Below are 14,825 nucleotides of genomic sequence, written 5' to 3'. Positions count from 1 at the left end.
CGTTCCCAGTACGTGACCACTACCACTTAAAAACAAAAGTAGTCTATCTACCCTCCAAACAGGGCTTTTTTTTCCTCATAGAACGCTCAGAACGGAGTTCCGGCACCTTTTTTGGATGGAACCTTGAAGGGTAGGCAAGGCGGGTTGTATGACATGTGTGAGTTCCGGCACCTTTTTCTTTTACAAAAAAAGCACTGGCTCCGAATCATTTGGAGGTAGAAGCCTGTTATTCCTGCTCTAGGAGAGGTGAATAAGCAAGCGTGACTATCTTGCTATTCCTGGCTTCAGCGCTCGGCTTTTCCTTCTTCAGAGAAGGGCGGACAAACGGCCCGGCAGCGGTGCTTTCCAGCGCTTGCCTGCCCTCTCCGTTTTTGGTGTGTGTGTGTGTGTGTGTGTGTGTGTGTGTGTGTGTGTGTGTGTGTGTGTGTGTGTGTGTGTGTGTGTGTCCAAGCCTTACTGTTGAACCGTCGGAACGGAGGAGCGAAAGGCGACCGCCTGGAGTTAGCAGCTTCTGCCTCCTCACCCTCACCCTCTTCTGCCGGCCCTCAAAAACGTGCGGAAGGGGAAAGGGGTTTTTTATCTTTGCTAAGATACTAATTTTTTTCCCCCAGCCTCCCCGGAGGTGTAATCTCCCCTCCAGTGACCGGGAGTTGGATGGTTGGAAATTCCGCTTTCCGGGAAATTTTCCCAGAGCCTCTTGGCTCATTTGTGGCAAGGCGGAGTTTCCAGCCATTTACCCCCCAGGGATGCGTGGGCCTCGCCTCCTTCCTGTTATATAGGCCTGCACGCAACTTCTACCAAAATTAAAGCCCGTGCATCAGCCCGAGGGTGGAGGAAGGCGGTTCGCCTGCCAGCTCTGACTACCAGACACCGTAAGTCGCCTCCTACTACACGCTTCTTTCCGCCGTCTGAGCCGTCGCGGTCGCTTGCCCGATTCTCATAGAGATCTAGCGCTCGGGCTCTCTTTGCACCACCTATTTTAATCTTAATTAGTTTACATCTTGGTTAATTTATTTGCAGCTTGTGCGACTTCGGTCCGGGTTTTTTTTGCATCTTGTGCAACTTCAGCCCGTTGGTTGGTTTATGATTTAGGGGCAAGTCCAGAAAGTTGAGTGTAATGTATGAATGCAATGGAAGTGGCGGATCTCGCGAAGGTTTTTTTTTTTTTTCCTCCCTCTCCCTCCAGCCTGGTGCGGCTTGCCATCGCCTTTTCCTTTCGGATTCTGCTGCCCTTCTGCTTTTCCTGGAAACGCTCAAGAGAAGGCAAAGTAAACGTCGTACATGTGTTTGTGTAACGGCAAATTCTTCAAATGCAATAATAGACTTTCCTGGAAGAGTCGCCTAGCCTTGTCCCTGTCTTTTGGCTGGGTCCCGGTTCTCTTCGGGAACCTGGGAATTGATTTTCAGGGTAGTCTCAATTAAAAATAAGACCTCCCAGGTTTAGGGGAGCTCCTGGTAATCTGTTAAGTGTATTATAGCAACCATGACCGGGAATTTACAGAATTGGAAACCACATGCTAAGAAAAAAATATGAGACTTAAGCTTTTGTGCGAATCCAGCTATTGATGGCTTGTAAACTATGGCTTGTGGTCGCCGTTTCCCATCTGATGCCTTCCAAATGTGTTACAAAGGCAATTTCCAATGTTATAATTTTATTATTAATATCCCACACGTTCAGTGGAAAGACTTGCTTATGTTGAATATGAATTGTCATATATGGCTTATTCAATCTAACAGATTAACAAACCATGGTTTAAAACTTTTGAACAAAATTGCAGTATTTCAATGAGGATTAAAAAGTGGGTTCATTAAGGTCAGCCAAGTCAGTATTAGTGGTTTTTAAATATTTGACTCAACCAACATGTAGGTATACAATATTCTAAATCAGAGGTACACAGTGGATTCAGATCTTATATATTTTATTTATACATGACAAGAAAACCTAAATTTGGGGTGTGTTTAGAACTTTATCCAAACCAGGCTGGCTAGCTGAATTGTCTCATAATAAACCAGGATCTGAAAACCAGATTTGGTTTGTAAGGAAAATAACCTCTCAGAGATAGTGGTTTGAACAAACCCTACAGGGAAGCAATTTTTCTTCTTAAGGAAGGATGGGGCAGCTGTAGGGTGTAGAAAGAAATCTGCTTATCACAGAATTCCATCTGTCTCCAAATATCCTCTCACATCAGCAGCCCAAAGAAACCACAGAATTCCAACTTCCATGGGCAATGATCCAATCAAGCAAGTGAGCCAAGCCATAGAATACAGATGGGGAGGAAGCTAAAAGGTCATCTTTAGGACTGGAGGTTTTTTAGATTCTTTCAGGAGTCTTGAAATGCCAGGTTTATTTCTTTTCATTTTAAAAGAGTAAAATTTCTTCTGAAGTAGGGTGAAATATATAAACTTTCATTTGTGTCTACAATTATATTCATAAGTGCAGAGAATCAGCATGCAAATTTCCTTAACTGGTGATGTTTCAAGCAATTCCATTTATATTGTTTGATCAAAAATATTCAAACTACAGAACAATGCTCCAGTTTAATTGAAATTAGTGAAATTTATGAAAGTATTGGATTGGAATGTCTTCACTTTGTTCTAGTGTCAAATGTTTTTTTTTATTTTCTTGAATACCCCTCCCTCCTTTCTTTTTGCAAGATACAAAACCAAATTTCTGTTGTAACATTTTAAAATGGGATTAATGAAACTGATTTGATGCGCTTCTGATGCTTAAATTTTGAACTGTTTTTATTTAATCCTAATGTTTATACAGATAGTCCTTCACTTATGACCGTTTGCTTAATGACAGTACATATCAACAATGGTCTCAGGGGTGATTTACAACCTGTCATAAAACATTGCACTAACACACACCCCACAGTCACATGATCAGGCGCTAGTCAACCTGTTCACACTTATGACTGACTGCCAAGTTGCCCACAAACATGTCATTGTCATTTGCACCCTTTCCTTAGAAAGTCAGTGGAAAAGCTGCTGCTGGCTGGGACTGGCTGATTGAACTTGCTGCTGAAGGATTTCAACTCTGTCCCTGCTTGCACAGAGCTTAAATCCTTCAGCAGAGAATCAGCTTCATCTAGTTGTTAAAGCACCAGGCTAGGAACTGAGACACTGAATTTAGTCCCACTTTAGGCGTGAAAGCCAACTGGGCGACTTTGGGTCTGTCGCTCTTTCTCAATTCAACCCACCTCAGGTAGCTATTGAGGGGGACGAAGGAATATTGGGTATGTTATTTATAAAAAAAATTGAAAAATAGGATGAAAAATAAATTTATAGTCTTTTCAAACTAATTAAGTTGAGCGACTTTTGAAAATATATATTCTCTTAGAATGTATAGATGTGATATGGGGAAAAATGTATTAGGATAGATTGACAATCCAGTGTTTAATCATAATGGTTTTGAATATAAATCATAAAGTTACCCAGATGTTTTAGACTTCAGTTTCAATTAGTGGCAAGGAATAGTTCAAAGAAAGCATCAATGTTTAGGCACTTTGCTCTTAAGGACTAATGCACAATTCTTTGTGAGTATCAAAGTACAGTACAGTAAATGTCATGTTACTTTTAAAAAAAATCTGCATTTATAGATATTCTGGAGTGTATTTTGGGAAAGGAAGCATTTCACATCGTGTGTGCTTTCCCCATAATTCTTAGGTATCATTTTAATCTTGGAAAATTATAGAGCCATTGTTTCTGAGATGCAATTACAGCTAGATTGTGGTTCTATTCCTTCCTTGCTGTCAATATCTCCCTTTTTTCTATCACAAGAAAAATAAACAATAGATTAAAAATAAAAAGTATTATTCTAAGTGATTACTGCTCATGTATTTGCCAGTCATTTTGCTTTAGGTCGCTATACATTTTCTCTGCTTTATGGAGAAATTTTGCCTTGAAAAAATCTGTAGTCTTGTCAGTTGTGCATGGATTTAGCAAGGGAAAACAAAAATCTTTTGCATAAATAATTGAAAATATACAGACATTCTACTTGTCTGCAGTGGCGGTGGGCCAAAATCAGCAGTATTTACCAGAATTACCTATAGTCACCTGCAAAATCTTTAACCAGCAGAACATATTCTTGATATGATAATCTGCTTTCATTGCATATATTTAGGGTTAATCCAAGATACATGGCTGAGATGGAGCAAACATTGCAGTGTATCCCGAACTGGCACATTGCTTTGGCACAGGAGATAAGAAAGTGATAAAAATACGCAGAAAGCAAATGAAGTAGCAAAATGTTTGCTGTCCTTTAAAAATGCTACTGCCAGAAGCAAATGCCCTTTTTCATGAATCTTAGTTATTTTCAGTACTACGATTTATGAGGTACCAATGGTTTCCCCATAAAGAGTAACATAGTTTCAGCCTTATAGGTACTTAAAATCCAAATTTCAACTACAGAAAGTAAATACAGCAAAAAGTTTAAAAAAAGATTAATGAAGAAATAAATGATACAGCCATCTCCAACCTAGTATTTTCTAGATCAGAGCTCCCCAACCTTTACAGCTTGGTGGCCCGAAGGAAACAGAAGATTAGGGAAATGTGCGGGTCTGCGGCCCATGTATGCGCACACATGGTGGCACCACTAGCATGTGCACACACACAAATGGGCACGCACATGGTGGTACCACTAGTGTGCACACATGCACAAATGGGCAAAACACGCCTGCGGTGGGGCGTTGGAGCTGCACACATGTGCAAATGCACCACTAATGTCCATGTGATGCTGGTGGCAGTGCTAGCGCATCCATGCGGTGCTAATGTGAGTGGGGGGGGGTTGCCAGCTATTCTGACAGTACCGGGCCATGGACCATAGTTTGGAGACCCTTGCTCTAGATGTTTTGAACTGGAGGACATGTGCAATCCAATGTATCTGGGGGAACATAAGATTGGGAAAAGTTGATAATTGGTAGAATTGAAGAAGAAAGAAGCTGGCAGAGAAAGATGGCAGGCCTCTTCCACATGGATTCTCAGTTGCTCCATGCTCTGTATTTAATATTTCAATTTACTATCCTGCATTTGGAAAAGTGTACTTAAACACTATTAAATCCAGCCTCATGTTCAGTGCAGAAATCCAGCAAAAAGATGAATATTGAGCTTGATGGATATTGAACACATCTTTTGAATGGGAGCCCACCACCATTTCTGAGTAATTGTTGAAATAGTCTTCAGGTTAGGGAGCTTTTTCTAAAATTGCTTAATATGATTTAGTTAATACATTTTTCTGTAACCTTTGAGTTACCATGGAAGAATGCAAATGCTTGCTTTAATCATTTAGTTAAAAGAAGTGTATGTATAGCAAGGTGCCCAACCTAGGCAACTTTTAACACTTGTGAACTTCAATTTCCAGAATTCTCCAGCAAGCCATGCTGTATCAGTTTAGGACAGAGAAATGTTTCTCAACCTTGACAACTTTAGCTTGTGTTAACTTCAACTCCCAGAATTCCAGAGTATAATGCACAAACAATTATTGCAAAGATTACAAACTGCAGACTAACTATCCCAGTAACAAGAAGGAAGGCTTACTTGCACTAGAGCCCCAAAGTCCTTGGGGATGCTTATAAGTACACCACTGATCAATGCTGATTAATGAATTGTGTGCTTTACTCTTCTTTCCCACAAATATGATTTCAGGGTCTACAATAAATATAACTTCTGCTTCCTATTGCATATTAAGAATGTTCATATACAGGTGGTTCTCAGGTTACAACCATTTTTTCTACTACTGTTCAAACTTGTGATGTTGATGAATGAGGGGGGACTTAAAACCAATCAATGGATTTCTGGCTGTTGCAGTATCCCAGGGTCCCAATGATTGCAATCTGGATGTTTGACTCCTAGTTCGTAATTATGATGTCACTGTGAGTCATGTACAGGTCATTGTGGTTTCAGATATTCCCTGCTGACTTCCAAAAGTCACCGTCACTTGAGGTCCTCGTTTAATGACCCATGTTTAAATGGCCTTTGTTTAAACCACCACAGCTGGGGTTGCTGAAACGGCTGTACCTAAGCAACATGGTCGTGTGACATGAGTTCCTTAGTGATGATAATTCCAGCCCTAGCTCTTGTTGTCACCCGAGGACTGTCTGCACAATATTGAAACTCACAATAACCAGAAGATATTTTATAAACCTACAATATTTTAACTATTTTTATCACTTATATCGTAGAATACCATATAATCCAAATATTGTAACATAATGTTAAACATTATTATTTGCATCTCAGAATATTTTTGCTTTCTCAACTAATGGTGATAATTTGACATAGTATATTGGGAATATTTTATCTCTATTTTTCCTACAGTATTACTTGTCTTTTTACTTACTGAATGAAAATTATGGATCTGATAATTTCTTAATATAATTTGCAGGGTCTTCTCTAGAAGAAGATGCTAAAATCAATGCCTTTATTCTATAGCAGTCCTCCAAAACCTGCTAAACAGACTGAAAACAAGAAGACACCCAAACCTTCAACATCTTCGGAATCAGAATCCGATTCATTGTCAATTGAATCATCCTCTGAAGAAGCCCATCCAAAAAACCACATGAGAACTGAAAACCACAAGCAGACTCCTCCCCTTGAACATTTTTCCCAATCACCTTTGGAAGTCACTGAAACAGAACATGTTAAAAACAAGCATAAAAAAGGACTAAGAAAAAAAATTGTTCATTTATTTGACAAAGGTGGGAAAAGAAAAGTAAAGAAACCTCAGGAGGAAAACTGTCAACCAGTTACAGGTACAGAATGACCACATGGAAGGACAGCCTGTATATATTGACACATATTGCTGTATCTCAGGGGTCTCCAAACTTGGTACCTTTAAGACTTGTGGACTTCAACCCCCAGAATTCCTCAGCCAGCCAGGTTTGGAAGCCCCTGCTATTATATTATTGTCCAGGTTGTAAATTTATAAGAAGAGTTGGCAAGGTAGGCATCAAGCACTCAAAAGTATCCACAGAATCTCAAAAATGAAAATGTTTTTAATTTTGAAATACAAAATTTCAAGAGTGAATGGGCCGAAATTTCACTAGAATTAGACATCTTGAAAAATTCATTCTTGTTTTAGAAAATTATATCTGCCATCATGCAAGGAAATGACATCTGAAATAGTTAGTGGGGTTTTGATAGAGTAAGAGGGTAATGTAGACTGCCAGGTCCAATTGATACTTAATGCATGATATATGAACCCTTTTCATCCCTAAGGAATGACACAAAAGAGAAGACATTTTATTTTAATTAAGTATCCCTATGTCAAACTTATTAACTTTCAGAAATATGTTTTTAATATCTACCACAATTCTTCCACTGGGATCAATTAAAAACAGATTTCAAATTGGCTTATGCTCTCTGGATTATCTTCCTACCCTGAAATCATTCCCTTTTAAATACCCCCTGTTCACCCACCCACCGCCCTTTCACAAGACATTTCAAACCTGATTATACCATCTGGCCTGAGGCCTTGATAATATGAGTGAGCCCACTTTATGGCTAATTGGAATGTGAGATGTTCTGAGTGTCTTCATTTGCTCTTGTATGCTGTTGATGCTGTTATTTAATTTTGGCTTTTTAAAATTTTATTACTAATTGTTAGCTTCCCAGAGCCATATATATATATATATATAGGCAGCCATATAAATGTATTAAATATATTCTTCACAGCATTGATATTTTAAAAAATAATAGGGTTGGGAACAGAAAGAAGAGAAGTTGTGATATTTTTCAAGGCTACTCTGAATAGAGAAAGAGATTCATCCATGATTCTCCAACTACAGAGTTACTAGGTGGCTTCTAGTTAGAGGGTCCTTGCAATAACACTTACTTTTGGAATTCCTTGCCAAAGAGATTTTCCTGACATTATTACTATCAATCTTTTGATGATTATGTGTCATCAAGTAAGGGTCAACTCTTATGACTGCAGAGATTTTTTTCTAACCTGATCCTTCAAGTCTTCCAACAGTGCACTCATGCCACTACTTATCCTTGTATTCTCTTTTCTTCCAGCCTTCTCAGGTCTTTGCATGTGCTGCATTACAGATTTACAATAAAATTGTGCTAATGTACACATCATTTATCATTGTTCAGAGAATTGACACAGAGCAATTGCTACCCATTAACACTTCAAAGAAGAACATTATTCTTCTGCCAGTGAGCTCCTGATTTGTTATGATTATTATTAATCATAAAGGAGTTCTGTAAAAACTCAAATGGATTTTGGAGTATCAGAAACACAACTTTATACCTGACTAAGATACAGTGAAACCACAGTTCAGTAGAAGTACACTGCAATCAACTTTGCAGTAGTCAAAATGTTGATCCAGGTATCACTCCCAAATAACAGAAAATACTTTTGTATCCATGAAATGCAAATTCTTTGTATCCAGACAGAGCAATTAAATGCACGTAAATTACATATTGATATAATTCTGCAAATGATCTTAATTGATTATAATATTTTGGATTGTAGACATTCAGAATAACAGATACTTCCTGAATGGTGCATTACATTTATTTTCAAAATGGACTGATCAGTTCAACAAAATAAAGTAATAGAAACATTTAATAAAGAAATAGCAAGATACAAGGCTCCTAGACCAGTCTTTTGTCTTAGCTTATTTCACTTTTTACTGGTAGAAAGTTTGCATCTTTGAGGAGCATAAGTCCAAAATGATACTAAAAGCTTATTAAGGTCAAGAAATCCTGTGGGATTTCTTTTTCTTAGCTGAGATCCCATCAAGGTGAGCTCTCACATGGTTTTCCTTGGTTGAAGTAGTATAGGTTGGGGGTGATCCTTCAACCACTCCACTGTGAAGGATAAAACTCATCCCAACTCAGCATACTCAGAAAGTATTTTTCTTCCTTTTTAAGATGAAAACTTGAAATAATGGAGAACAAATTTAGTGTACAGTAGCTAAGAAACCAATATAAATTTGTTATCTCCTTGAAAAAAACACTTTTAGACTGAACTGCTCTGAGTACATTCAGCTTGAAACTGGGGGAATATAACTTGAATGAATTAGTAACCTATCAATCACATGATATTACCATAGTGTTTCTACTTTGTTTTGCCAGTTGACCAAATCAAAAAGCTGATTAAGAGCCAACATTTTTATGAAGCCAGCCAACATCTCATTGTCATGCAAAAACAATCCAACAGCAATCTGGACAACAGAAATGATGAAGAAACCCTAGGCGATCAGACTGAAATTGAGGATTTATTAGAACTTTTATATCAAGAGGTCCTCAGCATCATACAGTCATCTATCAGCATAGCATCAACACAGCCACAGTTGCTGAATAATGCAGTGAAAACAATAATTAACTGGATAGAGGAGGAGGAGGAGAGATCTATTCATTCGCGGCTCAGAACATGGAAAGAGGAATGGAGGAACACTATTCAGAAATCCGTAGAAGAACGAATGAAAGCGCCTCCTTTGGTTAATAACAAGGACCTCTCTACCATGGCTAACAATTTCTTGCATATGGGTAAGACTATGAAGGATGATATGATCACAGTGGTCCAGCATATTAAACACCATTACCCTGAGCATTTTCAGGTGTGCAACACTTATGCCAAGTTCTACCACCATTACTTTTCATCTCAGATGGAGATGTTTGCTGAGTTTGAATTGAGCAAAGAAGATATTTACCTTCTTCTCAGCTGGGTGCAAAATTTATATCCAAAGTAAGTAATGATTTATATTTTTATCTGGGTTTTACTAATTTAGACACCAATCAATTCCAGGCAAGGTACAATAAAACTGGCATTCACTAGCAATAGCAATAGTACTTAGACTTATATACTGCTACACAGTGCTTTATAGCCTTCTGTAAGTGGTTTACAGAGTCAGCATATTGCCCCCAACAATCAGGGTCCTCATTTTACCAAGCTCTGGAGGATGGAAGGCCGAGTCAGCCTTGAGCCATTGAGAATCGAACTGCTGGCACTCAGCAGAATTAGCCTGCAATACTGTGTTCTAACCACTGCACACCACGGTTCTTAATAATAAAGATATAATAATAAAACATAAAAACAGAATATAATTATAAAAAATAAAAGAGGAAACAGAAGCTGATGGTGGGTCTGATTAAGTATAATTGCATATAATTTAGCAGGGGCCCAGCTAGCTAACCTCTAAAGCCTGGGATAACAGGTTATTAAGGCTTTCTAGAAAGGCAGCAGGATGGAGACTGCATAAATATTATAGGGAATCTCATCCCAGATGCAGGCATCACTCCAGAGGAGATAGATTTCTGTGGTCCTGTTAGATCACATTGTTTAACTGAAGTGACTTGGAGTCCACCAAAGCTTGTTGGATTGAACTAGTTAGTATGATATCACAGAAGATAAGCAGTCAGTCAAGTAATCAGGCCCTACACCATGTAGGACTTCATAGGTCATAACCAACGTCTTGAATCATGCCAGAAACATACCAGTAATCTATCCAGTAACCTCTTAATTTGGAAAGTAATTGGCCCTCAATTTTGAGATTCCTATTAAAAATGCATACAAAAATGGAAGCATTAAGAGAAAATTCCATCAGAATGTGTTAAAAATAGGCCTTTAAGGAAATTGTTGAAATGCACATTGGCAGGGAAATTTGAAAATGCATTCATCTGAAAATGTATACCATTTTTCATGCAGATTTTTAAGGAATGTACAAACTCATACAAAAACAAATTATAATAGGCTTATGATTGAAAAAAACCACAAATATTACTGGAGTTGAAGTCAATAAAATCTTACACCCCTAGAAAATAATGCTGAGGTAGATAACAAATAGTTTAAGCTGGTGTAAAGCAGCCCTGTGTTGATCAGAATAGGATTAAGAATGCATCTTTCATTGTTACCTGTTATATAGTTGAATCTGTTCAATAATGGAGACTGTTGTTATGTCTATTTAGATTCTAATGGGGATTATCAAGAACTTTGGCTGTAACATAAAAGGCAGTCTTGAAAATATCTAAATGTAAGCTGCCTTCAATTACTGTTTGAGGAAATAGAACAATGACCGGATATGGATATTCAAAAGCAGTATCTGTTTTCAATGAACTTTGAACAATTGTCCTCAGTTCTCCCCACTAATTCAACTCCAGTGCTTTTTATATTTCTTGCCTATTGCAAGGTGGTTTCATCTAGCTTCTTTTAAAAAGTTTATTTTAAATGCATTTCCCACCTGTTTCAGTAGCTTGGATTGTCACTACAAAGGTTGCCAGTATCGATTAATTTTTTGAAGAGGAGGAGTCTTCAAAAGTCAAATGTGAAATGTTGGTCATACAATATGGGTGGTTTTCACATTTGAATCCAAGCATTCTGTGGCAGATATCCTACTTTCACATCTGCTTTATATTGAGAATTTTGGGGAAATTGAATAAAACAATGAGGAAAGAATATGTTACCAGCTGATGAGATACTTTTTGGCTATTTCAGGGACATTAAAAACCACAGTGTTTTAGTTAATGAGTTGGATGAAGCTAGTCTTGGAAACTTGTTGCCGTTGGAACGGATTAAACGGCTTGAACAGACTTATTTGATTCATGAAGCGGTAAGAATTCTAGTTATTTTTTACTCCATAGCTTTGCAACTTTGTTATATTCATGTAAAAATTTATGCACTGTGTCACATTTGTTCTTCAGTTGTAGATACAACTTGTCACTTTTCAAAGTAGTTGAGTTCTCACATCTTGCCCATCTGAGGGTCCCCAAAAAAATCAAGATAGCAGGTGCAAGCTTGTGATCAAACCCCAACAAAGCTTGGATTCTGTGTTCACACCCACCACGTTGTCTTTTTGGATTCCCCCCCCCCATGCACATGCACTGAAGCCATAGTTTGGTTTATTTAGCTTTGATTTAATGTGATATGTGAACAAAACCACTGTGGCTTGTAAGCTGCTTGTAAGCTACTGTCAGCTTCCCAAATGGACCAAACAAAAAATGCAACACAGTGAGCTAATCCTACTTGATTACAAGGAGACATTAAAGGAATCTTGCAAGTCTGAAAGTACAGATCTCCTGCTGTCTCTTTTTACCAAGTGATTAATTAGAGCAGATCCTTTCTAAGTTTATTTCTCTGCCCATTGCTCAGTTGTGGACTAAAGGTAAAGGTAAAGGTTCCTGTTGTGACTCAGGGCCAGCCTGTGGTTTCGGCAGCCGGCTCAGATGTGTCGGAGGACTCAGATGAGGGAGAGGAGGACCGTGTGGGAGACGAACCGGTTGATGATGGCGTGGAGGCTTGGCAGAGTTCCCAGCCGGGGCCCTCTTCTCAGCTGCGTGAGCCCGATAGTGCGGAAGATGATGACCCACAGCTGGCCCTTTTCAAGGACGCCCGACGCAGGAGGCAGTCGAGCAGGAACAAACAAAGAAAGAATGTGGGACTCCTCGGGAGGAGGCACAGGGAGACCACGCCCTGAGCTCTCTATAAAAGGAGTGTTTGGGGAGGGGCTGGTTGCTGAAAGCAACTTTTCCGCTTGAGAAGACAAGCTCTAGTGTTTTTGTTAACTGCGTAATTAAATCTTGGCAGAAGCCTTTTAGCCTTGGACGCTCTCCAGTCTCTTCTTTTGAATAGGGGTTTGCTAGAAGAGGGCTGGTTCAGAACAGTTTGCTTTCAGCCACCCACCCCTTATTACTACGATGGAGCAGCTTCTTGCCGAGAATGCCCAGCTCACCCAGCAACTCACTTTGCTGGCAGCTCAGGTGGCACAACTGCAAGCTCAGGTACATGCTGCACCCCCACCCAGGAGGAAATGTCAGATAGCTATGCCGGATAAATTTGCTGGTAAACCAGAACTGTTTCCTGCCTTCCTGGGACAATGCCAGCTTTATATCAGCGTGAGAGCAGCTGATTTCCCCACTGACCGAGATAAGGTGGGATTCGTGTTGAGCCTTCTGTCGGGAGATGCAGCTCGTTGGGGCACGCCTCTGTTGGCACAGCCTAGCCCTTTGTTGGATAACTTTGGGGGGTTTTGTGACCATATGCGCCTCATGTACGAGGACCCGATTAAGGCGCAGACTGCCACCCGACGCCTGAAAGCTTTGAGGCAGGGTCAGCGCCCTCTACAGGCCTATATCAGCGATTTCCGGCTGCTTAGCCAGGATTCCGCCTGGAATGAGGCTGCGCTCGTGGATGCCTTTCAGGATGGCTTGTCAGAGGAGATGTTGGATGAGCTGGCCCGCGTGGACATTCCCTCAGACCTGAATGGGCTGATCCATCTTTGTCTGCGGATCGATGCCCGGCTGCAGCAGCGTAAGAGTCGCCGTGCCACCCCACAGACCCCTGCCGCCCCTGTTGTGCGTGAGCCCCCAGTCCAGAGGGAGGAGCCAATGGAGCTGGGTGCCGCCAGGTCCCGTCTATCGGTGACGGAAATGGACAGACGACGATCGGAGGGGTTGTGTTTTTACTGTGGGGACCCTGGACATTTGGCTGCTTCTTGCCCGAAGAAGCGTCAGCGGGCGTCAGTGACCAAGCCTTCCCCAAGAAAGTCCCCTGCTTTGCTATCGGGAAACGGCCCGAGCCCGATCTAGACGGTGTGAAAGATCGGGCGACCCACAACGACCACGCCGAGCGACGCCGTTCCGACGGTGCCTGTGAACCTCCACGGCATTTGATTCTGGAGGCACGACTGATCCTTCCTGGCAAGCCAGAGGGGATTCCGGTCCATGCCTTAATTGACTCTGGGGCTACCACTAACTTTATGGATTCGGCCTTTGTGGCCAAATGGGCTGTTCCCCAGTGTCCAGTGGATCCGCCCATGCTTGTGGAGACCATCGATGGTCGAGTGCTCCTGTACGGGCCTATTACGGCCGCCACGCAACCCGTGTGTATGGCCATCAGTACCCATGTGGAGGCCATTCAGTTTTACGTCACTTCGGATCTGCACTTCCCCGTGGTCTTGGGACTGGCGTGGCTCCGGGCGCATGATCCACAGATCTATTGGTCTCAGAACTTGGTCACCTTCCCAAGTTTGCAGTGCGTGGACCACACCCGCCATATCTGTGCCGGCCAGGTGGAGGGCTCCTCAGGAGTTTCTTTGCCTCCCGAACTGTCCGACTTTGCTGATGTGTTCAGCGAGTCAGAGGCGGACCAATTACCCCCGCACAGGCCCTATGACTGTTCCATTGATCTAGTCCCTGATGCGCCTCTCCCAGTGGGGCGTTTGTACTCCATGTCGGAGCCCGAGTTGGCTGCATTGCGGGACTTCCTGACAAAGAATTTGGCTCGTGGTTTCATCCGGCCCTCGTCCTCGCCAGTGTCTGCACCCGTGCTCTTCGTCAAAAAGAAGTCGGGCGAGTTACGGCTTTGCTGTGACTACCGGAAACTCAACGCCATCACGGTGCGTAACCGCTACCCGCTGCCCCTCATCCCCGAGCTCTTGGACCGACTCCGGGAGGCTAAGATCTTCACGAAACTGGACCTGCGTGGAGCTTACAACCTCGTCAGGGTTCGGCCGGGTGATGAGTGGAAGACGGCGTTTGGTACTCGCTATGGACATTTCGAGTACACGGTGATGCCGTTTGGCCTGACCAACGCCCCCGCTGTGTTTCAGCATTTTATGAACGATATCTTTCGGGATCTGTTGGACCAGTTTGTCGTGATTTACCTGGACGACATCCTGATTTACTCCCCGTCGCGTGAAGCGCATCATCAGCATCTCCGTCAGGTCCTGCAGCGCCTCCGGGAACATCAGCTGTTTGCCAAGTTGGAGAAGTGCCAGTTCTACCAGGTGACCATCGATTTCCTGGGTCACCGCATTTCTCCTGAGGGCATCGCCATGGAGCCGAGTAAAGTCGAGTCGTTGCAGAGTTGGCAACCCCCG

At 41.5% G+C, this 14,825-nt stretch overlaps 1 protein-coding gene across 6 annotated transcripts in view; it reads left to right on the top strand.

Moving 5' to 3' along the window:
* Positions 1–623: 623 nt before the first annotated feature.
* LOC310638766 (tumor necrosis factor alpha-induced protein 2-like) overlaps positions 624–14,825 on the top strand; it is a 29,735-nt gene continuing 15,533 nt past the window's right edge. For 4 of the 6 annotated variants that reach the window (XM_083360118.1, XM_083360117.1, XM_083360113.1 and 1 more), the window contains exons 1-4: positions 624–872; positions 6,386–6,752; positions 9,085–9,697; positions 11,444–11,558. In XM_083360118.1, coding sequence (XP_083216244.1) covers positions 6,404–6,752; positions 9,085–9,697; positions 11,444–11,558 — 1,077 coding nt within the window. In that variant the 5' untranslated portion in view covers positions 624–872; positions 6,386–6,403. Of the gene's footprint in view, positions 873–1,035; positions 1,269–6,385; positions 6,753–9,084; positions 9,698–11,443; positions 11,559–14,825 lie in introns of those variants that run through there. The other 2 variants (XM_083360114.1, XM_083360115.1) reach the window with 2 other exon arrangements.

Source organism: Vipera ursinii (genome assembly GCF_947247035.1).
Source record: "Vipera ursinii genome assembly, chromosome: 1".
In the NCBI taxonomy this organism is placed as follows: Eukaryota; Metazoa; Chordata; class Lepidosauria; order Squamata; family Viperidae; genus Vipera; species Vipera ursinii.
This window is presented reverse-complemented; position numbering and strand designations above follow the sequence as displayed.